The 26,349-nt window shown below is 41.6% G+C and overlaps 1 protein-coding gene across 6 annotated transcripts in view; it reads right to left on the reverse strand.

The window, feature by feature from the left end:
• The window catches only part of PALS2 (protein associated with LIN7 2, MAGUK p55 family member), a 123,258-nt gene that overhangs the window by 13,568 nt on the left and 83,341 nt on the right, over positions 1-26,349 (reverse strand). For 5 of the 6 annotated variants that reach the window (XM_077811371.1, XM_077811373.1, XM_077811369.1 and 2 more), the window contains 4 exons: positions 24,121-24,273; positions 23,275-23,502; positions 10,150-10,281; positions 2,176-2,275 (listed from right to left, as the gene is read on the reverse strand). In XM_077811371.1, coding sequence (XP_077667497.1) covers positions 2,176-2,275; positions 10,150-10,281; positions 23,275-23,502; positions 24,121-24,273 — 613 coding nt within the window. The remainder of the gene's footprint in view (positions 1-2,175; positions 2,276-10,149; positions 10,282-23,274; positions 23,503-24,120; positions 24,274-26,349) is intronic. The other variant, XM_077811375.1, reaches the window with a different exon arrangement.

The raw sequence follows: 26,349 nt of genomic DNA on the forward strand, positions 1-26,349 counted from the left end.
AGTACTCGACCCAAGATTTAAAAATCTGAAGGGCCTTCCAAAATCTGAGAGGGATGAGGTGTGGAGCATGCTTTCAGAAGTCTTAAAAGAGCAACACTCTGATGCAGAAGCTACAGAACCTGAACCACCAAGAAAATCAACCTTCTGCTGGTGGCATCAGATTCAGATGACAATGAGCATGCATCAGTCTGCACTGCTTTGGATCGTTATCGAGCAGAATCCATCATCAGCATGGACGCATGTCCTCTGGAAGGGTGTTTTAAGCATGAAGGGACACATGAATCTTTAGAGCATCTGCCACGTAAATATCTTGCGATGCCGGCTACAACTGTGCCATGCAAACACCTATAAACAAGAAGTGGGCAGCATTATCTCCTGCAAATGTAAACGAACTTGTTTGTCTGAGCGATTGGCTGAACAAGAAGTAGGATGGAGTGGACATGCAGGCTCTAAAATTTTACATTGTTTTATTTTTGAGTGCAGTTATTTTTTGGTACATAATTCTACATTTGTAAATTCAACTTTCATGATAAAGAGATTGCACTACATTATTTGTATTAGGTGAACTGAAAAAACCTGATGTTTTTTACTGTGCAAATATTTGTAATAAAAAATAATATAAAGTGAAGCACTGTACATTTTGTATTCTGTGTGCTAACTGAAATCAATAAATTTGAAAATGTAGAAAACATTCAAAAATATTTAAATGGTATTCTATTATTCTTTAACAGTGCGATTAATCACGATTAATTTTTTTAATTGCTTGACATCCCTAATTTATATATATATTTTAAAAGCAACTTGAAAATGGTCACCCTATGGTTGATTTTCCTGCTTAATTTTACCATTCACCAGCAGGTGGCAAAAAGGATCAGAACTCTGAAAACAGTGAGTGTACATTCTAATCCTCGCTCTTCGAGTCAAGGTCAAAATAAAATACATTTGTAATAACTAGCATTTATTTTATGTATTGAAACCACCTGTGGAGCCTCTTTCATAAGGTCTGCCTGATTGTGTAAATGGAAAAAGCAAAGCAAGCTAATCATGGTAGCACCCCGGCCAGAGCCCTGCCCGCCCTGCGCAACACCATGTGTAGCCCCTGGGCTGCTGTGTCCTTCCAAAGCCAGTACGTGGAGCCTGCAGGGCTGTGTGTGGCCTTCCAGTCCCCACTGCCTTCCTCCCTGATATATTTGTTCAATATCTTCATAAATGATCTGGAGGATGGTGTGGATTGCACCCTCAGCAAGTTTGCAGATGACACTAAACTGGGAGGAGAGGTAGATACGCTGGAGGGAAGGGATAGGGTACAGAGGGACCTAGACAAATTAGAGGATTGGGCCAAAAGAAATCTGATGAGGTCTACAAGGACAAGTGCAGAATTCTGCACTTAGGACGAAAGAATCCCATGCACTGCTATAGACTAAGGACCGAGTAGCTAGGCAGCAGTTCTGCAGAAAGGGACCTAGGGGTTACAGTGGATGAGAAGCTGGATATGAATCAACAGTGTGCCCTTGTTGCCCAGAAGGCTAACTGCATTTTGGGCTATATAAGTAGGAGCATTGCCAGCAGATCAAGGGATGTGATCATTCCCCCATATTCGGCATTGGTGAGGCCTCATCTGGAGTAGTGTGTCCAGTTTTGGAGCCCACACTACAAGAAGGATGTGGAAAAATCGGAAAGAGTCCAGCAGAAGGCAACAAAAATGATTAGGGGGCTGGAGAACATGACTTATGAGGAGAGGCTGAGGGAACAGGGATTATTTAGTCTGCAGAAGAGAAGACTGAGGGGGGGGATTTGATAGCTGCTTTCAACTACCTGAAAGGGGGTTCCAAAGAGGATGGCTCTAGACTTTTCTCATTGGTACCAGATGACAGAACAAAGAGTAATGCTCTCAAGTTGCAGTGGGGGCGGTTTAGGTTGGATATTAGGAAAAAAACTTTTTCACTAGGAGGGTGGTGAAACACTGGAATGCGTTACCTAGGGAGGTGGAATCTCCTTCCTTAGAGGTTTTTAAGGTCAGGCTTGACAAAGCTCTGGCTGGGACGATTTAGTTGGGGATTGGTCCTGCTTTGAGCAGGCGATTGGACAAGATGACCTTCTGAGGTCCCTTCCAACCCTGATATTCTATGATTCTATGATAAAGGAACCCATCTCTGAAAGTGCATTAAACCTTACCCGAATTATCCCAGTCCCTCCTAACAAATGCCTTCCGCTTCTCTTCCAGGAACTGGCTAGGAATAAGGCCGGCACTTCCTCCTTCTTTGACATGGCTAGCCTGAAATCAAGTTAATAAGCTATGAATCCCGTGACAAATACTTTAAATTTTAGTCCAGTGATTCAAACAAGCAGCAAACTTTCAATCAGACATTCACTCCTGAAGACTGGCTTCTTGAAAGACTGTCATTTAGGATTTCTGGAGGCTAAGCACTGAAGCATTAATGATGGACACCTGAAAATCCAAATTTAGAGAACCATGCTTCCCAGAAACACAGTGGGGTTTGCCGGTTCTCTAGTCCACTTAAGCATCATAATTGAAGAAACATGGCTAGAGTAGAGACACAGAAAACTACTTCTTGATAATGAAGTCATTGTACTGTTTACCACATAAATTATTAAATCTCTAATTCCAGAGGTTTATATTTCAGCCATAAAAAGAAATTGCTAAAATGTACAATTACCAAATTGACCAAAATGGCTCAGAAAACACTTAAAAGCCAAACATAATTCATTTGAAAGGATTCTGCATGGCACAACATCTGTAGAGCTCTGCTGAACACTTATGCATTTATCCTGCATTCTTGTTGGAATCCAGAGGCCCTAAGCTAAACATGATTCCAAATATAGGCACCTGACGCACCTATTTTTTCTGTCATTTCACGAACATGTAATATTATCCTTGCCTATGAACTGACCATACCTTAAAATTCCACTGTCATTGTACTGTTTTACTACTTCTTAGGAGAGAAAACTCATAGATCTAGGTTTTATAAACCAAACAGTATACTTAGTTATGAAAGCTTAGAAGTCAGATATTCTCTACTGAAATCATTTTATGGTGAGTGTCCCATTGTCAGTAATTCAGGACATACAAATGTGAAATTTTATAGTTTTGGTCCTCTCAATAGCAGCTACTTGCATCCATTTCTCTTAAAGAGAAATGGTATAAACAGCAGGCTGAGTCATATTTTCATCTTATTAGTAGCCAGATGGAATTAAGTTAATATCTCACTTTTTGCCCACTCAAGTAATACTGGATGGATACTGAGAAGTCTCTAGCTGTAGGAATTCAATGACATCTATTTTGGTACACTTGCAAGTTACTACTTACGACACAATACATCATTGTTCATGTCAATAGACAGAATGAAATGTAAAAACCCATTAGAGATGGCTTGTGGGAGAGGGCTTTTGGTTTATTTTGTTTGGACTCTTGCAAGTTGCCAGCTGGAGGAGTTTGAAAAAACAGAGGTGACAGCATGCATGCTGAATGTCTCTAGTACGCTCTTGTGAAGAGATTCAGAGTGCCTAACTTCTGAAACACATTTATTTGGCAGTAAGTAATTATGCAGACTATTTTTTCTCTTTATTTTCCCTTCTGTAGTTACTGTAGCTGGCTGGTTAGAAGAAGATGGGATCTCTCCATCTTTTTCAAACACACAAAAGGAGTAAGATGGAAATCCAACTCTTTGAAAAAACAAGATAAAAGATTCCTGTATCATAACTGTTGTTCTATGAGATGTGGGTGCAGACATGTATTCCACACGTGTGTGCATGGGCTTACTCTGCCTTGCAATATTCATCATGCTCACTCCTGCCCCAACCCCTCCCCCCAGTTCCTTTGTGCCAAAATCCCCGGCGGAAGACTCGACTGCAGAGGGGTGGAGAGTGGTTCATGGACTACATGTCTGCACCCACATCTCAAAGAAGAGTTACGATACAGGTGGTAGACATGTATTCCAATCAGGTAACTCACAAGCAGTTCCAGGGGAAAGCAGGCTCAGAGTTATTTAAATAGTGAGTGCAGAACTGCTCCCTAGAGTTTGCAGCCATTGGTGATAGCACAATGTCTAGCAAAAATATGTACAGAAGATACATCACAGCCCTGCAGATATCCACTACTGAAACACCACTAAGAAATGGAGCTGATGTCACCTGAGCTCTCGTTAAATGAGCCCACAAAAGATGGTGGAGGTGTCATCTGAGTCACTTCAGAAGCCATAGTAATGCAGGAAGTTATTCACTTGGAAACAGTTTGAGCAGAGAATGGTTGTCCCTTCACCTGCTCAGCGTAGGAAATAAAGTGGCGAGGTGATGAATGAAACGGCTTAGTCCTTTCTAAATAAAATGCCAACCACTACATCTAAAACTAGGCAGATGCTGTTCCTCCACACTTGAATGTGGTTTGAGAAAAAAAATATAGGTAAGTAAATAATCTGATTAAGGTGAAACTGAGATACCACTTTGGACAAAAATTTTGGGTGTGGTCTTAAAGCCATCTTGTCCTTGAAGAATTGAGCGTATGAAGGCTCTGCCATTGAGGCCTGCACCTCACTAATTCTTCTTGTGGATGTTATAGCCACTAGGAAGGCAGTCTTCTGAGAGAGGAGAGCCCATGAACATGTTGCTATCAGCTCAAATGGCAGACCAATCAGTGCTGTCAGGACATTAAGGTCCCACAATGGCACCATTTCTTTTGCTAGTGGAAAAAGATGGATAATACCCTCTCAAAAACTTCACAATCATAGGGTTTGAGAATACCAACTTCCCTTGAATGGGAGGATGGAAAGATGAGAACACTTCCAAGGGAACACCTTCAGGGAGCTCAGAGTGAGGCCTGAAGATTTCAAATGCACCAAATACTTCAAAACATGGGCTGAATCGGCATGGATGTTGCCCAAATAGAAAATTGTTTCCACTTAGACAAGTAATGGCCCTTGTGTCTGGTTTTCTACTACTAAGCAGAATCTCTCTAACTGCCTCTGAGAACTAGCCATTCAGCATCCACACCTTAAGATGCAGACTGCTCAACGATGGATGAACAACATGGCTAATTGGTTGAGTCAGTAGGTTGGAGAAAACAAGGAGGTTTGGGAGGTCAAGGCAACAGAGAGAGGAGGTTGGAAAATTAACATTGCCTCAGTCACGCTGGTGCAATCATAGTAAGTCTGACATGATCCAATTTGAGCTTGAGGATAGCCTGAGGGATCAGAGGAATGGGGGGAAAGGCATACATCAGGTTCCCTCCTCAATTTAGATGGAAGGCCTAGGAGGGTGGTGAAGCACTGGAATGGGTTACTTAGGGAGGTGGTGGAATCTCCTTTCTTAGGAGTTAAGGTCAAGCTTGACAAAGCCCTGGCTGGGATGATTTAGTTGGTGATTGGTCCTGCTTTGAGCAGGGGGTTGGACTAGATGACTTCTTGATGTCCCTTCCAACCCTGATATTTTATGATTCTAAGGCCTTGATAAGAGACCCTGGCTAAGACATGCTCAAGAGCAGAACTGATGACATTTTCTGTTGCCCTTTGTTGCAAAAAAGTTTATGGAAGGGATACTCCGTTGCTGAAAAATGGACGTCAACACACTCTTCTTTAGGGACCACTCATGGTTGATCAAAAAAGTTCTGCTGAGATGATTAGCCATTTGGTTCTGAGAGCGTGACAAGTATTCTGTGGGTATATCATCCTTGATGCAGAAGTTCCAGACTTTTGTTTCCTGAAAAAGCTGGTTGGAGCAAGCACCACTCTAGTTGTTCACATAATACACTGCAATGGCAGTGTCCATGAGAATATGAATCCATGCCCTCCAGATTGGATCCTGAATCACCTGACAAGCATTGTCTACTGCTCAAAGTTCCAGCAGGTTTATATGAAAGGAAGCTTCCTCTGACCACAAACCCTGAATTTAACTCTCCCAGATGTGTTCCCGAACCAATTGGGGAGGCATCAGAACTACTGTCTTAGTTGGTGGAAGGTGGACAAAGGGGAAACCCTGACATACAATGTTGAATTCCACCCACCACTATAAAGAGTGCAGAATTTTTAGGGCACCTGGACAAGGGTGTCCAGCAGCTGGCAACACAGGCAAAAGTCTAACACCAGCCACAACTGAAGAAGGTGAAGATGCACCATTGCGTGTTTCATTACATACATGCATGCCACCATAGGGCCCAGTAACCTCATGCATACCCGGATTGTGGTCAAAGGGTGCAACTGAAGATCCCAACAAAAGTGATGAATTGCCTGGAACAGTTCAGACAGAAGAAAGGCCCTCAAATTCATAGTCTATCGGAGCACCAATGAAAATTTTTTGAGTTGGCTTCAAAACTGATTTGCTCCTGTTTCAGATCAGACCAAATCGATAAAAAAAAGTCTAGTGTGAACCTGACATGACAGAGAACCTGCTCTCTGGATGGACCTCTCAGTAGCCAATCATTCAGGTATGGAAAGATATAAATTCCCCTTCTCCTGAGAAAGGCAGCCATCACCGTCATGCATTTAATAAAGACATATGGGGCTGATGGCAGTCTGCAGGGGAGAACTGTGTACTGGTAATGATAGCTGGTGATGAGGAATCTGAGGTACTTCCTGTGGCCTGGGAAGATTGCTACATGAAAATAAGCATCCTGGAGATTGAGAGCAGCAAACCGGTTGTAATTCAGAGCAGGAAGAACAGTAACCAGGATAACCATGCAGAATCTCTGATGAGTTTGATGAGATCAAGGCTAGGTCTCATTCCTTCCTTAGATGTGAGGATCAGGAAGTATCACGAATAAAACACCTTTCCGCAAAGATGACGAAGAACCTCCTCTATAGCGCCCAAAGTACACAAGGTTTGTACCTGCTCTAAGAGCAGTTACTCGTGAGATGGGTTCCTGAAAAGGGACGGGGTAGGAGGATGGGAGTGGGGAATGGATAGGAACTGAATGGCACAACCTGATCCCCCCAGTGCTTATGACCCATCTGACCATAGTTATTGTTTCCCGAACACTGTAGAAGCAAGACAGCCTTTCCCCAAATAAATGGGGCATAGAAACGACATTGACAACTGAGGTGCTGCTCTCAAAACACCAGTCAAACAGACTGTCTAGCGGAAGGAGGAAGAGGATAAGCCACTTGACTAAAAAGTAGACCCAGAAGGTTTCTTCCCTCCATGATTTATGCCCCTTTCTAGGGAAATCTTGCCGCCTTGCAGGGTAGGAATGAACACTGACAGAAATATCATTGAGGACGATATTGCTGCTGCTTCCCAAAATGCAGTCTTTGCAGCCTGGGTATAAATTCCCAGTGAGTGTAGGGCACTCAGGAGTCTTTCAAACAGTATAATGTCTCATCAGTTTTCTCTGAGAACAGGACATGACCATCGAACAAGTCCTCTATGCTTTGCTGGATCTCAGGCACTATGCCAGAGTTTTGTACTCATGAGGCCATGAACCTGGACGAAGCATCTGCTATATCCAGGGTTGACTGTAAGGATGCCTTGGCCACTAAACTACCAACCATAAAAAAAGCCTTGAACTCCTCCTTAGAGGATCCTGTAACTTGTTCAGATACGGACACAGCATCACGGTTCACAAAATCGTATTTTTATAATAGAGCTTGATTTGCAAAACACATCTACAAGGAGGAAGTAGAGTAGATTTTTCTCCCCAATAAACATAGCATTTTGGACTCCTTTTCTTTAGGCATAGATTTATATCTTCCTTCTCTCACTCTCTCATGTTCTGCTGTCACAACCAGGAAATTTGGAACTGGATGTGTGAAAAAGGATTTGAAGCCCTCCATTCCCACATAGTATCTCTTGTCAGTGCACTTTGCTGTGGGTGTTAAAGCCAGGGTACTGCATAATGATTTAACAGACTCTAGTGTTGCTTCGTTTATAGGGAAGGCAACTCTCACAGGAGCCAATTGTTGGAAGATATCTACCATTTTATGGGTGTTTTCCAGCACAAGCTTGGCCTGAATACATAAGGCTGATGCCATGTGTCTGAGCAGATCCCGATATGATCTGAAATCCTCTGGTACTGGACATGAGGACTTGAGTACCACTGCATCATCTGGTGACAAGGACGACAATGTAGTTGGGGCCAATGGAATCCCTTGAGGAATGACATCCATCCATCCCAAAGGTTCAGAATGTCCTAATACACAGGGAGTGCGCCTTCTGCTGTGCCTGCAGGTCTGATGGTTCTGGCGGGGAGACTACTGGAGGTACAGGTGATCGCCTCCTACAGCGAGCTGATGACTGGGATTTTGCTGAGCAAGAGACTTCCCAGGGATTTCCGGGAGGCTGCTGGGCATAAATATACAGCATCTGAGGCCTGTAAGAACTAGGTCAAGGTACCTTGTCTCTGCTGTGGGAATGATATCAATCCTGGTACCAACTATGACTCCTGCTGTGTCTTGACAACTTTCAAGAGAGTGGGATGGGGAAGGGAAGGGAGATCTCTCTGAGCTCAGGTGTGAAGATCCCCCCCAAACAGCCACTCCTGTCAGGACTACCAAGATTCCAGCGCCATCCATAGCCCAACCCAACAACGCCACAAGTACCCAAGGAGCAGTCAACAAGTCCTTGAATATTGGTACCAGCCCTGAACTCATTCTGGGCCCCAAAAAAGGCATCAGTACCAAAAATAAAGCTGGTGTCAAGCCAGCAGATCCAGACTATGTTGTAGTCAGCATTGATACCACGGATTCTATCTGTGCCAAAGACGCCCTTGGTACCAAATAAGAAGTCGACAACACCCATGCATCATGGGTAAACTGCAGTGAGGACGATGGTGTCAGAAACGATAAATTCACCAACAATCCCAGGGTAGCAGAGGACACCACAGACGATGCAATTGCAGTCAGAGGAGGGTCTTGAATAAGCAGTGAATCAGGAACAGACAGGCACAGCAGATCTGCTGCTTCCGGATACACAGGGTGGAAACCAATGATACCATCATCTGTATTGAAGGTACCGGAATCAATGGGTGTCCCCAAGGCAGTACACCAGAATTGCTGGTACAGATTCACAAACTTGATCTAAACATGAGACCAGAGATCAGGTTGATGGTCCCACTCTATCCCTCATACCAAGAGACTCCCAGTGCCAATCAGTACTTCCCTTAGTCTGAGAAGATGAATCTCCCCATCCCCTGGAATGACCCTGATCTGTTTTGTTGATTGTTTTTGTTTGTGGGCCCGATGAAGGGGAGCAGTCCTTCTTCCTTCTGGGCAAGTAATCTGAGCTCAGTCCAGAAGCACCAATACATACCGGCTCCAGTGCCCTTTCACGGGCCTGACACTGGTCCCCAACGTTGAGGCAGGCAATGCTGTCTGCTCGAGAAGGTGCTGTTTTAATCTTACATCTCTAGTTTCCTGTGTCCTCTTTTTAAAGGACTTACAAATAGAGCACCTTTCTTTAGCATGCCTTTCCTGAAGGCAAAATAAACGTCTAGGGTGTGGATGGTTATGGGGAATAGCTGCCCCACAAAAAGGGCAATGTTTTAACCCCAGTGAAGGCATCCTACCAAGAGAAGCTACCTGGCTATTAACTACCTAAGGGTACTAACAGTAACTATATACAAAGATGACACAAAAAGCTGTAAAGACAAGAGAGAGGAAAGATCACACTAAGTGCTCCAACTCTAGCTGCAAGCAGTGTGAAGGAACAGAGCGGGGTTGGGGTGGTGCTGCCCTTTTATAGCCATGGGAAGAGCTATGAGCGGAGGGAAGCTGGTGCCGATTCTGTGGGTACTGCTAGGCAAAATTATACAGCTTTGGTGCGCTGGGTGTGCACACACCTGAGTGCAACGCATGTCTGCAACCACTCAAAGAAGAACCTACTCCTCCACAATCACTGTCAGAGGGAGACTCACCATAATTAATTGACAACCTAAGATGTAATACTTTGCTGGAAATTATCTGAATTTTGGAATGTAGCAGCTTCAGACCAAATAAGTAGTAGTATAAAAAGTATAGAGTGGTATAGATAATACTGAAGTGAAAGACAATGATGTAAGATTGTTTTAAGACTTTGAGGTTATGCTGGAGAGCGAAAAGCTGGATCAATACTTCTTCCTAAAACTCCTATCAACCGGATTAGATTAATACAAATCTATTACTATTATAAATATCAAAGTAATAAAGGTCTCAGCATTTTACCAACCTGCCACCAATTTGAGTCTTCCCGGTTTACAATCTGAAGAATTTCTCCTTTAGAAAATTTCAAACCTGCTTCTTTGCATGGGATCAGGTTGTCATTGTATGGATTATAATCAAAATGACACTTCACAAATACCTGAAATACATCGTAAACCTTTAAAGCTTAAAAGATTGAATATCAACAATTGCTACTGACATCAAAAAGTCTCATTACTTCATTAGTAAAGCCAAAACTGCTTTGTAACTTTGCTAAGGACATAGAAAATTTAATTAATGGTTAACAATTTTCCTTGGCCAAGCAAAATATAAGATATTGGAGAAGATTTAAAGAACATTTTGCCTGATATTATACCAGCAGAGAGTACATTAAACTAAACAGCAACACTAAAATGATCTCAAAAAGCTTCTCAACCCAGGAAAATACAAAATTTTTTTTTTTTTTTTTAAATTATACACATTGTCTAACTGAAACTGAAACACTCATTTTTACACTTCAGTATAAACCATAACTCCACATTCTGACATGCACTAACCTGAAATTAATCTAAAGTATGCATTTCTGAGAATGTGAGCACTGGCCTTGAGATTTGTGAAATTCTAACTATGAACTTAGGCTACAAATTGCTGAGGTTTCAAGACCTCACTTGTATTAAAGGCCTTCCTCTCAGAGTTGCTATTGGAAAAGGAACTGGCAGTAAACTGCCCCCCTTCTCTGTGGTTCCAATGCTTCAGAAGATGGGGATTTGCGTGCCTTATCCCCTGTATAGGAGAATGCGTCTCTGACTAAAGCTCAGTGCATTCCTATATTCCTACAGCTCCTGCTAGCCCAAGCAGTCTTTTGTCTTGCTTGTACTCAAAAAAGCTGGTCCTGGAGAATTTATGTTTTGGAAAACCATATTCAGGAAGATAAATTTACCACCTACAAAGAGCTTTTTTTGAATCTTCAAATCCATCGATTTAGAACAATGTATTTACTCCTTCAGTGTACAAGTTAACAGGCTACAGGAACAATCAGTTAGAACACTGAGCTATTTGGCACCTCACATTCTCTCAAGCAAATCAACTTCTCAGGAAGTTTCTCTCTCTCTCAAATTAAGCCTGTATCCAAATTCAGCCAAGTCTCTGAAAACTGCAGTTTGCTCAGTAGAGATTTGTTAGAGACTGGCAGCAGCATCACTCTCTGAAGATTCTGCCCGCACAGAGCATTCTTCATCCCTATACATCTCCTGTGGACCGACCAGACTAGTCACGTGCCATTCCAGGGATGAGGGGCTGGGCCAGACTTTACCTGCAATTGCTTCTCTCAACAGCTGAACAATTCTGTGCTGCCAGGCACTGGAATTGAGAGCAAGAAGAATGTCCCCTCTGTGTTCTCAATGCTTCCATTGCTACCGCCAATGCAGCATGAAGGAGAAGGAGGAAGCAATGTGACCTGAATGTAGAGGTGCGAACAGGGAGGAGCTGGTACGAAGCAAGGGGAAGCAGTGGAGGTGGGATAAGGAAATGAGCTGTGTTAGGGCGAATAAAGAGGTCCAGAGGAGTACTGACAGTCTGGAGAGAAGGGGGATGGGGCAGAAGGGTCTATAGCCATGTTAACAACACTTTAACTACAAGATCACATACTATTTTTCCAGAGTGTACTATAATGCAATCTTAATTCTCACATTTCTTAACTGCTGAGTGCTTGACATTGCAACTGTAGCTTTCTTTTAATGTAAAGGGGGGTGGGGCTGTAAATAACAAATATATTAAAATTAAGACTAGTTGTAAGTTTTCTATCAAAACCGTTTCAACAGAAAACTGAGTTTTTGACTAAAATTGTTTTTGTGGAAAATGTCTACTTTCTATGGAAAATTGATTTTGTCAAAAAACTGAACATCCAAAAACGAAACCCCTCCCCAGCTGGACTACAGCTTTCAGGATGCACAGTAGTCATGCAGCTGCCATTATGTACGCCTCTGCTCATCAAGAGTAGAGACTCATATGCAACATGGGAGATTTAGTTTGCCAAGGGAACCCAGCCTACAGAAGAGAATGGGAGCATTATGCACACCAGAAGCACTTCAGAATAGAAATATTTTGGGTTTTGGCCAAAGTGTTCTTGGTTTTCAATTTTTCATAGAAAACAACATTTTCGATGGGACAAATACCCCATTTTCTGAGGGGATATTCAAGGGTGGGTGAACAGGGAATTTTGCAGATCCATAAACCAGAACTGTCTCTGCTAATTGGGCGCAATCAGGATGACTTGAGCTCTGTCTTGGTGGATCTTCCATAGAACCTGTGGTATCAATGGGATGGGAAGGAAGGCATACTCCAGGTAATCTGTCCATGACACCAGCAGATCATCTCCAATTGAGCCCCTACACAGTGCTGCTCTGGAGCAGTACTGAGGAAGTTTCTTGTTCCCCCAGAAGACAAAAAAAAGTCCCAGTCTGGTGTTCCCCATCAAGAGAAAACGTTGAGAACCAAATTTTAAACTCCCATTTGTGATTTGCAGAAAAATGTCTGTTTAGACAATCTGCTAGAGAGTTTTGCATCCGTGGTAAATATGCTGCTGGTAGGGCTATGCGATGGCTGATGCACCAGTTCCAAAGGACGCTTGCCTCTATGCACAGAGGATAACAGCTTGTTCCCCCCTGCTGATTGCTCACAGTTCTAGTAAACTGATATGCATTCTGGACTCCCATACAGTCCAGATGCCTTGTGCCATATGATCACCAGCATGATCACCCCAACCCAAGAGGGAGGCACTGGTAACAATGGTTGCCTCAGGAGTCAGTGTGAGAAACGGAATCCACATCCAACCCTTTTCCGGTTTAATTCACCGTCTGAAAGAGTGCAAAACTTTGGAAGGAATGGTCACCTTACCATCTATACTGCCCTTCTGATATGTCCATAGAGAGAAGGCAGGCTTGTAGGCAACAAAGATGAAGTCCGGTGAATGGCACCACATGTATGCAAGAGACAATGTGGCCAAGGAGGGAAAAGCGAGTTTGGACTGACATCCAGGGTCTGATAGTGACCTGATGTATGAGTGCACTCGTGGCCTGAAACTAGTCAAGAGGAAGATATGCTCTTGCTGTGGTTGAGTCCATTATTGCCCTGTAGAGTTTATACATCTTGTGGGTGTCAACGTGGACTTTTTGTGATTGATGCAGACATCCAGGGAAGGCAGAAGGCTGAGCAGAACACTGGCTGTTCACTGGACTTCCTCATAGGAACTGCCCTTCAGAAGCCAGTTGTTGAGGTAAGGGAAGCCTGTAAATCCCTTCTCATCTGAACTGCCACTACTGAAAAAAACCTCTGTGAAGACCTTGGGTGTTATAGCTAGGCCAAAGTGAAGGACTCTAAACTGGTAATGTGATTGATTGAAGAGGAACCTCCTGTGAGTTGGGTGGATGTCTTTGTGAACATATGCATCTTTCAGGTCAAGAATGTCAAACCATGTGTTCCCCTCTAACAAGGAAATTATTGATGCCCACGGATATCATGCAGAATTTTAGCTTTCAAATGAATCTATTCAGCTGCCTCAGATTGAGAATTGCTCTCCTTTCCCCATTCTTCTTGGAGGTCAGGAAGTAAGGGGAATGGAATCCCTTCCCTAATGTTGTGGTGGAACACTTTCTACAGCTCCTGGTAGGAGAGGGGGGTTTGCCTCTTGTTGTAGAATCTGCTTGTAAGAGTGGTCCTTGAAATGGAACAGGGAAGGGGATTTGTGAGTAGGAGGTACCAGAAACATGATCAGAAAGCTACAATGAATAATCTCTAATACTCATTTGTCTGTAGTGGGTCCTCTGGTTTTTGGCAAATTAGGTAAGGCAACCTCCAAATATCAGGGGAGGGGAATGAAGCAGCACCAGTAAGGTATAGCTCCACAGACCTATCAAAAGAAACTCTTCATCTGGAGGTTGGAATATGATGTGTCAGTTGATGTTACAGTGGCTGAGTTCCTGGGTCTATAAACCCGGTCTCTTGTGTGGTGGCTCCTGAGGATGTTGGTGGTTAAAAAGCTGAGGGGATCATCTTGCCCTATTCCCCTTGTCTATGAGGTTTTCTCTTAAGGGAGGGAGTATAAATGCCCAGTGAGCAAAGCATTACCCTTAAAGACTCAAGGAGTGGAGAGACTATCATGAAACAGGTTGCTACTATCGAAGGGCAGATCTTGGATGGTACTTTGCACCTCTCTAGGGAAACCTGAGGATTGCAACCATTAGTCCCTTCGCATAACAATGGCTGCAGCCATCTTTCTAAATGCACAGCTTGGAGGGAAGCTTTGGTCACCATCCTACCCTCATCCACTAAGGCCTGGAGTGGGCCTTATCCTGAGGGAGCTTGTCCTTGAATTCCAAAAACTTATTACAGTTGCTATCATCATATTTGGACAAAAAGGCTTGGTAATTTGAGCTCCTGAACCGGAGTGAGGTGGATGAGAAGACCTTTCTCCCTAGCAGGATGAGTCACTTGTGTCCTTTATCAGAGACCTTGGGCTTTGGGTGCTGTTGCTTGGACTGCTCTGTAGCTACCTGTACTACCAAAGAGTTAGACAGTGGGTGAGAAAACAAAAACCTCTCCCCCCCCCTCCAGGAACGAACAAAGTAATGGTTTTTGGCTTTCTTTGGGGTGAGCACACAAGAAGCCAGGGTGTGCCAAACCATCTTTGCCACGATGGCCTCATTGATGGGGAGGGCCACTCAGCAGGGACTGGAAGATTGCAGAATGTCCAGTAAACTGTGCTGAGGCTTCTGGACCTTCTCCAGCTCATTCTGTAGCTCTACAGTCACCTTGTGCATGAGATCCTGGTATTGCTTAAAGTCATCTGAGGGAAACAGAGAGGATGGAGTAACCACCTCATCCGGTGAGGATGACAAGAACTGTAGGCTCTGACTCACTTTCCCCTTCCACATATTCTGACAGTTTCAATTGTGGGTAACTGGGTGATGATAAATAGGACTCCTGTAGGCTGAATCAGCTGGTTGAGGAGGAATCCATGGCATCAGGCACCACCTGTACTTTGGCCAGTTGTATCTGGTCTGGGGCTGGAATCCTGATCATCTGGGGCTCTTATCTCATGCTCCCTCTGCCTGATGCCGCAGGGGATCCTGCAGGGGCTAATACTCATCTAAAGAGAAAGCTGGATTCCTTATCTCTGGTGGAATCAATGGTACAAATGGTTGCCTTGCTGTAATAGTCTCTGTAATAGGGTGCAGTTTGCCGCTCCAGGCCCATGGGGGCTGCGGGAAGGCCGCTTCCCGCAGCCCCGGTTGGCCTGGAGCAGGGAACTGCGGACAGTGAGAGCCGCGATCGGCCGAACCTGCGGATGCGGCAGGTAAACAAACCGGTCCAGCCCGCCAGGGGCTTTCCCTGAACAAGCGGCGAACTGGCTTTGAGAACCACTGGGCTAATGAACACTGCTTACAAAAAATTACAGACTCAGACACACGGTGCGCATGCATATCCCACATGTGAAATACACATAGGGACCATCACTCAAAGAACAAACTAAACTTTATTGCTGCCACTTCTAGCCCAAGCACATGTATGTGTCCACAAGACTGGCTCTGACTGAAAGTTAATGTCTCCCTAGGACAAGTCTCAGGCAATAATGCCAACAGGGATCTAGAGGCATATTTAAAAAAAAAAAAAAAAAGGTAGGTTTCCCAGAGATCCAGACATATTACAAAATTCCCTGAATGAACTGTCCCCAACAGCAAAATCTTTGCATTAGCAGATTCCATCCAGAATTTTTTCTTGAATACAAACAAATTCAGCCATTTTAAAAATCAAAATTGGTCCACCTTTTTTGGTACTATAAAACGTAGGGAAACAACTCCCAGATTCTGCACCTGTACTTGAGGAGGCAATGAACTACATACAGTTAATAAAACCTTGTGTTATTTTTCTTCCCAAAAAGCAACTGAGGACAGGATGAACAGAGGGGACACAACAGGCATTTCTTGTAATTTTATGCAGTACCGCCTGGTCATTACTGAGGGTGCCCAATCTTGTACTTATCAGTGTTTTTCCCTAAGAGTGAAGAAGCCTCCCCACTTTAAATCACTCAATGAGACAGAGTGGTAGATAGAATGAACCTTAGAAGATTCTTTCAAGATGAAAGAGCCTCCTCTTGTACTATAGGAAATAAGGAAATGTGAACTTACGGGAGGTTGAGAAAATGTTACCCTTTTCTGTATGGGTTTAGATTGGGGTGTCAAATGTTGGCTGGATCCAGCCCACCAAATACATTTGCATGGCCTGCATAGCATGTTCAGAATCTGTAGAACCTAAGCTCTCACCAAAAAAAAAAAAAAAAGTTCTCTCTCTCCTGGCTACATATAACACCTTTCAAATGTGAACGGACTGTAACTAATGTAATGCCATCTGCCTGATTCTGCAAACAGCCTGAAACAATGATTCATTGCTGTGAACTTCCTCTGACTACCAATAATCTAATGACACTTTAAAATGTAATCATTAACTATTTAAATTTATTCTTTTAGCAATGAAATGAGGAAAGGATTGAGATCAAAATCCACAGGTCAGAGGTGAGAAACTGGGAGTTGCTACAGAGAACAAAGTACAAATGAAAGACAGACAGAAGAAGGCAGAAAGAAAAGAAATAGTGGGCAGAAAAACAACAGTTTCTAAAATAGAGTATGTTTTCCCTTCATGCAACAAGAAGGTACTGAACAGATAATAAATCTGCACAAAATTAGTTTGACAATTCCAGTCCAGTCTTATGCTTGGAGGTTTGAAGTTTCAATTTTGAGTCTTTTAATAAGTCCTTTAAACCAAATGATACTTAAAAGCTTTTTACCTTAGTTCTTTTGGCCATGAGTTCCAAATATTTTTGCATAAAATTTCAGAGCCTTTATTCAACAGTGTTGAACTTAGTAGGATATGCAATTTTGAACCCTTTCAACGATTTCTGCTTCTGGATTACAGAGTTAGACTCATCTTCAGGCTTTAGTGCCACACTAGTTTAAAAATGTACCAAACTAACTAGAGAAAGAAGGCTGAAAAACTGCTCTTCAAAAGGCTACACTTTGAAGCTTGGTTTCTATTTTTTCTTGTTTTCTTTTTTGATCATGTAGTTTAAAAAAAAAGGATCCTCACCTGATAAAAGAACAGCAGTAGTGTTACTGAGTAATCCTTATCTGTCTTGGCAGAAGCTAGACTTTGGTGAGGAAAAGCAGCTTCTTGTTTTCTGGACTACTGATTATCTGAACAGAAGGTTCCAACAGGCTGAGGATCAATTTGCAGGTGCCCAAGATGAGACACCTTAAAGGGGCCACATTCAGAAAACGCTGAGCACTTATCCTCTGAAAATCAGGCCATTTTTTAGTAGTCTCAAGTCAGACAAAAAAAATGTAGAGACTCACCCAAAAATCACTAATCACTTTTAAAAATCTTGCCTTCAGTGTTCTAATTGGCCTTTTCTGTTGCCTAATAAGATATACACAGAAGGAACAACCCATCAAACCAGAATGATTGAAGATACAGAAATTATATTTCTTCTTGCAATTTTCCATCCCATGCTGATTTGTGTTAGCCAAAACCTTGGGTTGAAAAAAGTTTAAAGGGGGTTTTATGATCTGTCTCTTCATACTATAGAACACCTAGCTCTAATATAACACTTTTCATTAGTAGATCTCAAAGCACTTCACAATCTTTAATGTACTTATTCTAACAACACCACTGTGAAATGAGGACAGTAGCGCTTCCCTGTTTTTACAGATGGGGATTTGAGGCACAGAGGCTGAGTGACTTGCCTAAGATCACATAGGAAGTATTTTGTAGAGCAAGGAACTGAATCCAGGTCTCCCAAGTCCTAGGCTAGTGCCCTAACCACTAGACAATTCTCTCTCTCAATTAGGCCTCTGAGGCACCTAAAGACAAAGATCACCTGAGATAAGCTCACATGATTTACTGTGAGCCAACATATGTTTCAGTAAAATCATATTCAAATTTTTCAGGAATATGATTTATTTTGTGCTTTAAAAGAAATCTACCTTTAAATGGTCAAACCTATAGTGTGGAGCCGGTGCTCAGGCAGAAGCAGCATAAGGAATCCCATGGGCCCCCATCACCTAGGAGACAGACCTGCTGCTAGCTGCTTCCGGGGCACAGCACGGTACTGGAACAAGCAGCTGGGCAGCACTGCCGACGGGACTTTTAACGGCTCGGTCGGCGGTGCTGACTGGAGCCGCCACGACCCAGTGCCTTCTATTCCGCAACCAGTACTGGTCACGACCCACAGCTTGAAAACCACTTATCTATAGGGACTGTGAGTGGGAAAATATTTTGGAGAGACTTGACAGGAAGAACAAACCTGGCAAAGCACTAAAGCTGTGCAGAGAAACAATTCACCAAAGCAACAACACAAGAGTCGGAAGTACTACAAGACCAGAGACACTGAAGAGAAGCCAACAAAATGTGCCAAAAAAGACAATCTACTAAGACAGAAACCCTCCAAATACAGAAAAGCAAAGCAGGATAAAACAAGCTCTGAGCTGACTCATGAAAGGACTTCAGCAGAACCAAATGACAAAGGAACAAGTAATACTTTTGGAATTAAACAACAAGAAGCACTGACAAAATGCATCGTGGGTTAAATAAACCAGAAGAATTTATTACAGCTCTGACTGGACTGGCTGATTTAAAAAGAAAAGATATAAATACAGGAGAAAAAGCTACCCCGGGACATGTGACAACAGAAGTGGAAGCCACAAAAGTTAGGCTACAGCACTTAAGGAGAGCTCTTTTACCAATCAAGGCAACACTAAGTGGAAAGTCCTGAAAACTAAGGTAAAGACAGTTGCGAAATGAATGCTGACCAGACTTCTATGAGGGAGGACAGAGAGAAGGAGAGGAGAGAATCCTGCTTGCTTGACACCACCGTCTTATTTAGGAGAGTCAAAATCTCAGAGTTTGGATAGTTTTGCCTTATCTTACAATGGGGACATTTCTGCTCTATTTTGTTCATGATAGTTTGAGGTGCTTCAGAAACACATTATGTTTCTAATTGGCTAATCTAATGTTTCTAATTGTGAGACTGTCAGCCAAAAATCCAGCAGCAGTTCTAAACTATGGAATGAATTGACCAATTGTGCATATGTACTTTTAACTAAAAGAAACTGCACTCAAAACTTCCCAAAAGTGCTTTCTGCTGCCAATCAGCATAATCTTTATCTTGATTAGGTTCAAGTTCAATCAGCTGTTCTTAATCCATTAGCTGATCTTGATAACCACATGTACTGAAGGAGAAGTAGAAGTTGTGTCTCATCTGCATATTGTTGGCACTTGAATCCATGAATTCTCACCAGTTTGCCTAGATCAGAGAAAATTTATCCTTGTAGTACTCCACAAATGAGGGACCTGGTGGCAGAGATGCTGCTTCACATCACTGTGGTTTGAGTGCGTCCCTTCACAAAGGACTTAAACCATTTCAGCACATTCTTATGGATCCTTGTTTCTCTTCTTAGATGGGACAGCAGTATCTCATGATCAGCAGTGCTGAATGGTGCAGAAAGGTCCAGGAGGATCAGAATGGATGTCTGCTCTCCATCCATGCACAGCAGGAGGTCATTCATCAGTGCCACTAAAGCAGTTTTGATCCTAGGTCCTGGGCTTGTAAATTGGCCTTTTTCTTCTCTAAGACTATGCTCAGGAACAAAAGATTTGATACTGGCTGGTAATTAAGCTAAATCTGAAGTACCTAAAGTGGATTTCTTCAATGGAGGTTGAACTATATCTGAAGGAGGAAGGAAAGATTCCTTCCTAAATGAGGTATTGATTATTTTGGTAAGGAGTAACACCAGTTGCTCAAGGGAACATGATACCCAAGAGTGAGTTCTGTGTATAGCACCTTAAATAAAGGTGCATTCTTCAGCCCTCTTTACCCCCAATGAATAAAATTCCAGTTACTTAAATTAACTATAGATATACATGTGAAACGTGGATTTTGAAAAGGAAAAGAAGTGTTCAAGTAAGAGAAGACATGGTGGATCAAGAGACTAATCTTACTCAACTCTTAATTGTTAAATATGTCAATTTTCTTTTCTTTACTATATACAAATAAGATTCAGTTACTGACATTTACAATTCCACAAAAAATAAAAGACAAAAGAAGAAAATCATCTATTACCAAAAATTGACAATTGGGCATTTGGTTTCAGCTCAAGATTTTAAACAAAATAAAAAATACAGGAATTGAAGCAGAAAGCCTGATTTTCCTAAAATATAGAAATCAGGCTATAACAGAATATATAAAGCCTTCAGGGCTTGACAGGCAAACTGGTTTACAACAGCGTGATAGTCTGTACCCCTGCGTTCATTCCTTTTTCAAGACTATGATACATTTTGGACAAAGTATGCCTTGTGAGGTATTATTTGAAAACTCAAAATTTGCTGGTCATTATTATCCAGATAAAATACGTGTGGCAACATTGTATGCAACGTTATATGATTCTACTCTATGATATTACTAATAGCAACCACAAACCAGTTCCTCAGAGACAAAAGGCAAACTAATGTTTCAAATCAGGTGTCAAAAAAATGAAAAAGACCATCACCTGATTCAGTGGCCATTCTTTGGCAGAAAAAAGGGTGAGAGAAATTTACATCTTGCAAAGAAATAGCTGGAGGTTCCCATCCCCACAGACTTTGTCTCTTGATTCTCAAAGAAGAGAACAAGATATAAAAATGGGGAACAGACACCCCCAAATCTCCCTTCATCTTTACTCACGACATCGACGACACTTGAAGAACAAAGTAAATAGCTTTGGACGAGGAGGAGAGATCCTGACGGAAAGACTCAGCCAGTAAGACTTCTAGAACATGTGATGAGAGAGACCCTAGCTTTGAATTCACTTAGCTGATTATGTTAGTATTAGTTGCGTTTTGCCTTTCATTTCTTTGTAACCAATTCTGACTTTTATGCCTCATTACTTGTAATCACTTAAAATCTCTCTGTAGTTAATAAACTTGTTTTATTGTTTTATCTAGACCAGTGTGCTTGGACTGAAGTGTTTTGGAAACTTCATTTGAGGTAACAGGGTTTGTACATATCATTTTCTATTAATAAAATGAACGACTTTATATGAGCTTGTGTTGTCCAGGAGAGGGCTTGGCAGTACAAGATGCACATTTCTGGGGGGAAATCTGGAACTGGTGTTGTTCTGCAGTGTAATTCAAGAGTGGCTCGCCACAGCACTCACACAGGATAGCTGGGAGTAATTTACATGCTGGAGGCTGTGCGTGAGCAATATAAAAGGCACCCCCAGGCTGGACAATTGAGGGGACACGGCTGTTCAACAGTCCAGATTGCACCCTGGATAATGCCACGAACAGAAACACCCCACTTTGTAATCTGTGTTGTAGGAATTCACAATCAGTGCACAAATTGTTAGAATATGTATGGGTCACTACTAGTAGAATCAGAAAGCCAGTACTAAAATACTACTCTGTTTGCATTCACAACTTAGTTAACTAAGTTTATTGGCTTTATGAAGCCAACTGCCCTAAAAGGGAATTTGGCTGGTGGATAAATATGTGATAAAAGCCAGGATAGGATGTGGAACAATTATAAGAGATTTATTTTGCATTGTATTATACTGTTTGGATCTCTTAAGCTCAGCAATACAGCTTTTTGATATGCTAGAACCTGAAACACCCATTAAATAAACAGTACTAAGCATTTATATAGAACTTCCTATTTGTAGGTATCACGGAAGGACAAGAACCTGTATTTGCAGAACGTTAACATGGATCTACCAGAAATCTATATAAACCGCAAATCCAGAAGAGTGGCTCTCTCTCATACAGGTTAGGATACAGTATCTGTTCTAGTGTGCTGACCCTTCACCAAACTTGTTGAGTGACTATGAGCAAGTCACTTAATTTCTCTGTACTTCACTTTCCCCATCGTGAATGGAGAAACTGCTACCTACCCATCCTTTTAAGGCAGCTGAGCTCTTCTAATAAAGAGACATTATGCAAATGCAAAGGACTATTACTTTTACCACTCAATTGACAGAAATATGAAGATGTGAGGGATTTAGGGAATTCTTGGTATGAAATCAAATTAGAATTATTGGATAGTGAGGCACATGCAACCCCAGCTTTATGCTCACTATAAAGCAAATAAACCTTCGTCTTTGTTAATTGGCTAAAAGGTCTTTACACTATCCTATGTGTCAATATGAAGGACTTAAGAGGACAGATATAAACATATGAAATGGGCACACGTTCCCAGAACAACAGTTTAAGACCAAAATGTTATTTATATTAGTAAAGGAATACCATATAACATTAAGCACACTCTTTATGTGCTATGTTTCTCAATAAAAAAGAATCCATAGCTCAGTTGTATACTCATCAGGTTTTGTCTGGTTAAAATCCTATTATGTGAACCTTCCTTTATTTGTCCATCTTTTAATATTTGAAGCAACCTACCTCATTAAGAAGCAGTAGGAGGCATTTTAAGACACCAATTACCGTGGTATCCATGGGGCCAGATATTTATATTCTCCAGTTTATCTGCAGTATCTGTGTTTACTACCAAATGCTCCAAACGAAGAGAAGGAAATACCTGTACCTCATTGTTTTACATGAGAAAATGGTAGCAAACACAGTCAAAAACAGTAAAAAAAAATTACTACAAAATTTAATCCAAAAATTGTCACTCTTCAAAATGTTCATTTTTTTCAAAATTTCAACCAGCTATATAGCAGCTTTACATTACATGATATATCCTGTGTCTATCATTTAAAGGACAACTTAATCTAGTTCTTTTTAAAGAGAATTAAAGATACTACACTTACTCTTCAGCCCCTGTGTTAAATTTTGTGGGTTTAGTTATATATTCCTTTCTCTTTTAAAACAATCTTTTTTCTTCCTCTTCTACTGTATGGGAAAGACCCAGACAAAGGGGAAACTGACTGACTATGCAGGGGAAGAGTTAAAGTGACTATACAAAGAGTGCAGTCAAATGCACAAAGTAAGAAAACAAAATAGAGAAAAGTCTTTTGTTTCCATTCCTTCAGTAATTTATAATACATAAGATTATTATAACACCACTAAATAAAACGTTTTCTGGCAGAAGCAATGAAAATATCATGTTACTGACCTGTTGAGGAGTAACAGTGTCTCTATAACTGGGAAGAATTTTCAGAGTGACACTGCCACTAATATTTTTCAATAGTTCTTGTAGTTCTTTTGGATTGTTTCCAACTTCATGGCCATTCACCTCTTTAATGATGTCACCCACATGCAGAAGTCCTTGTCGATCTATCATTCCGCCATGCAAGATTCGTGCTATTACTAGATCATTATTCTCAACCCTAAATGTAACACCCTAAAGGAAGCATTGAGTAACACCATTACTTAGTTTAATATCACTGTTTGAGTTTCACCTTAAATTTTGTTCTAACAATTACTACTACTGCTGACTTTTTAATAGTGACCACAGAACAAATTGTTAACATACTGACATTATTGCACTGTATTATGCAATAAATATGCATGGTCCAAGTGAAATAAATGCAAATCATATGTACTCCGGATGGAAAGTTGATACGTAAGCATACACCGGTCAGATCATTTGCTCTTGATTTCACTAAGTTCTGTCATTCCTTAATAGGACCAAATATTCAAAAAAAGTTTCTTCATATCACTTATGCTAGGCATATCATCCTGCCTAATGACAAGGTCATCATTTGTCCTTGAAGAGAAAAGTGTGGGAGAATGGTCATGTATCTTCAAATTTTAGCCTTTCATTCTTGCATCTCCTGTCAAACTGATTTTGACAATGTTATAGTGCACATTATAATCAATGGGATTACTCAATATAAAAATTATAAACACCAGTATGAATAAAGAGAAATAATAAGAACAATGTAGAAAATTCAAAACATCAAAAATATTTCTCTTACTGTTTAGGTGAAAGACAGAACACCTAATTACATTTACTTACCAGTGGCTCCCCTGCTCTTTTGTGAATACCAAGTATACGAATGGCATCTACTGGTACTACCTGGTTGTTCACTGAAGAACTATTAATTTCTGGGCTAGAAGGAGGGGAATCATAAGACTTTGATGCCACAATATCATGGGCTTCCAAGAGTGACTGTAAATGAAGAGTGAATAAAGCAGGTTTACTATTAATATCTATGGAAGGTATTGGTTATTAAATGACAATTCAGTACCTAAATAAGTTGCTACAAAACCTTTAAGCCTAGATTTTGCAACCCTTGTTTCGTTTAGAATACAGTAACACTTAGACTTCTTTGGGACATATGAGTAAGTATTTACATGACTTCATCACCATACTATGTGAACAAATATGGGACTACTCACATAAACACTATTTACTGTAAGCAGTTGTAGGAGACAGAGTAAATATGGGGTCGAATAGGACCAGGTGAACTCTCACGCATGAACGTGCGTGCAGACACCCTAAAATATTATTCTTCTTTGACTAATAAGGAAGTATCTGAGCAGTCACATTAGGTTCCTGGAGGCTCATGAATACAAAGTGGTGGAAGTAAAAAAAAATGAACAATCCCCCACTAAAAAGCTAAAACTATGCAGAATTGTAAGTCCTAGGTTTATTGGAGTTTCTAGTGATTTTGCAAGAAGTGTGTGGTTTCTACTTACAAGAACCTGAATTATAGTCCCATATATGATTTGGGATATATGTAAACTGAGATAACTCCACTTGCTGGAAACAAGTGATCAGAACTTTGAACTAAAGGAGTTCTTCCCAGTCTACATACATGGACACACATACAAATATTGAAATCTTATAATGAATACCTTTGGAAGACAATTTACTTTACAGTTTTAAGGTACCTTTCGTTAAAAAATCTAATCTTCTAACATTTATGAAAAATCAACATAAATCTAGGTTTGCTGGACAAAGCAAAAGACCAGACTCTAGGGGACAGATTATAGTGACTTTCCTACGTGGAAAACATGGAAAACATGGAAACAAGAAGGGTACTCCAACCCACATCTGTATAACCTGGCAATAATTCACTCCCATGAGATGGAAGTACCAGGCTCCGTCAGAAAGGGAGCTCAGGGGAGTCTCATTGGTAGAGGCAGGGAGAGGAAATATGGGCCCTTGACAAATTGGTGGAGTAGAATGGCCCTTAATCCTACCTCGCCTTAAAGTAGGATAGTGGCAGTTTATTTCACAAAAAGACATCCTGGAGTTCTAGTCACAGGCAAGGCCACTGACAGGCATCACATTAAGTAGTTGGATAGAAAAAGCAGAGTACAAGATACCATGGATGGTGGCTCTGGTAGGGCCACATGGACAGCCGGGGTAGGCAGAGGATAGGACCAGTAGCTAGGCCAGGCTGTACTACTCGAATGCTGCAGCTTCCAGAGGCCTACCAGAGCATGGACACAGAAAGCAGAGGCCTTCAAGCAACTCACATGGGATGCTTCAGGAGCCTGTGTGCCACAAACAGGGAAACAGCGAAACAGACATAACAGAGAAAAAGGAACTTCAGGTCCAGCTGTGGAAGCAGAAGATAGGGGCTACAGGTTCCTGGGAGCCTCTTGAAGGGCCAGCAAAAATTTGCTTTAACTGCTGCCACCAATTTGCTTGTGACTGAACCTGGCAGTTACAGGACTGGGAGCTATTCTTTTACCTGGTCCTCTGCTCAAAACTTGAGTAAGTGGGTTTTTGTGTAGGAATCTCTGCAAAGGGAGAGTCAGAATCCTCATGACACCACGAGGGGTAAATTATGAAAAAATATTCTAATATGCTCTTTAAAAATCAGTTTAACCTAATGTGGTGGCACAAAATGCTAAGATCCCTTAATCATAATAATCTAACAATGTTACTACAGGGCAGAGTTAAGGTTATTATTTTTTGTATGATCACAGTACCTAGGAGCCCTAGTCCTGGGCCAGTACCCCACTGTGCTAGGCCCTGTACACACACGGAACAAAGACATTCCCTGCCCCAAAGAGTTTAACAATCTAAATGAAAGAAAAGATGATAGAGGTATACAGACAAGCCTATAGGAAAGTACAAGGACACAAGGGACATTATTGGTCAGCGCAAGAAGCTGCGGGCTCAGTACACTAGCAGCTTAACCACTGTCAAGCTTTTGTACATAACACCACAGAGGAGAGTCCAAAGGAGGAATCTTAAGGAAGATAATGAGTTAGCTTTTCAGATATTTAG

The sequence above is a fragment of the Eretmochelys imbricata genome, chromosome 2 (genome assembly GCF_965152235.1).
Source record: "Eretmochelys imbricata isolate rEreImb1 chromosome 2, rEreImb1.hap1, whole genome shotgun sequence".
Classification (NCBI taxonomy): domain Eukaryota; kingdom Metazoa; phylum Chordata; order Testudines; family Cheloniidae; genus Eretmochelys; species Eretmochelys imbricata.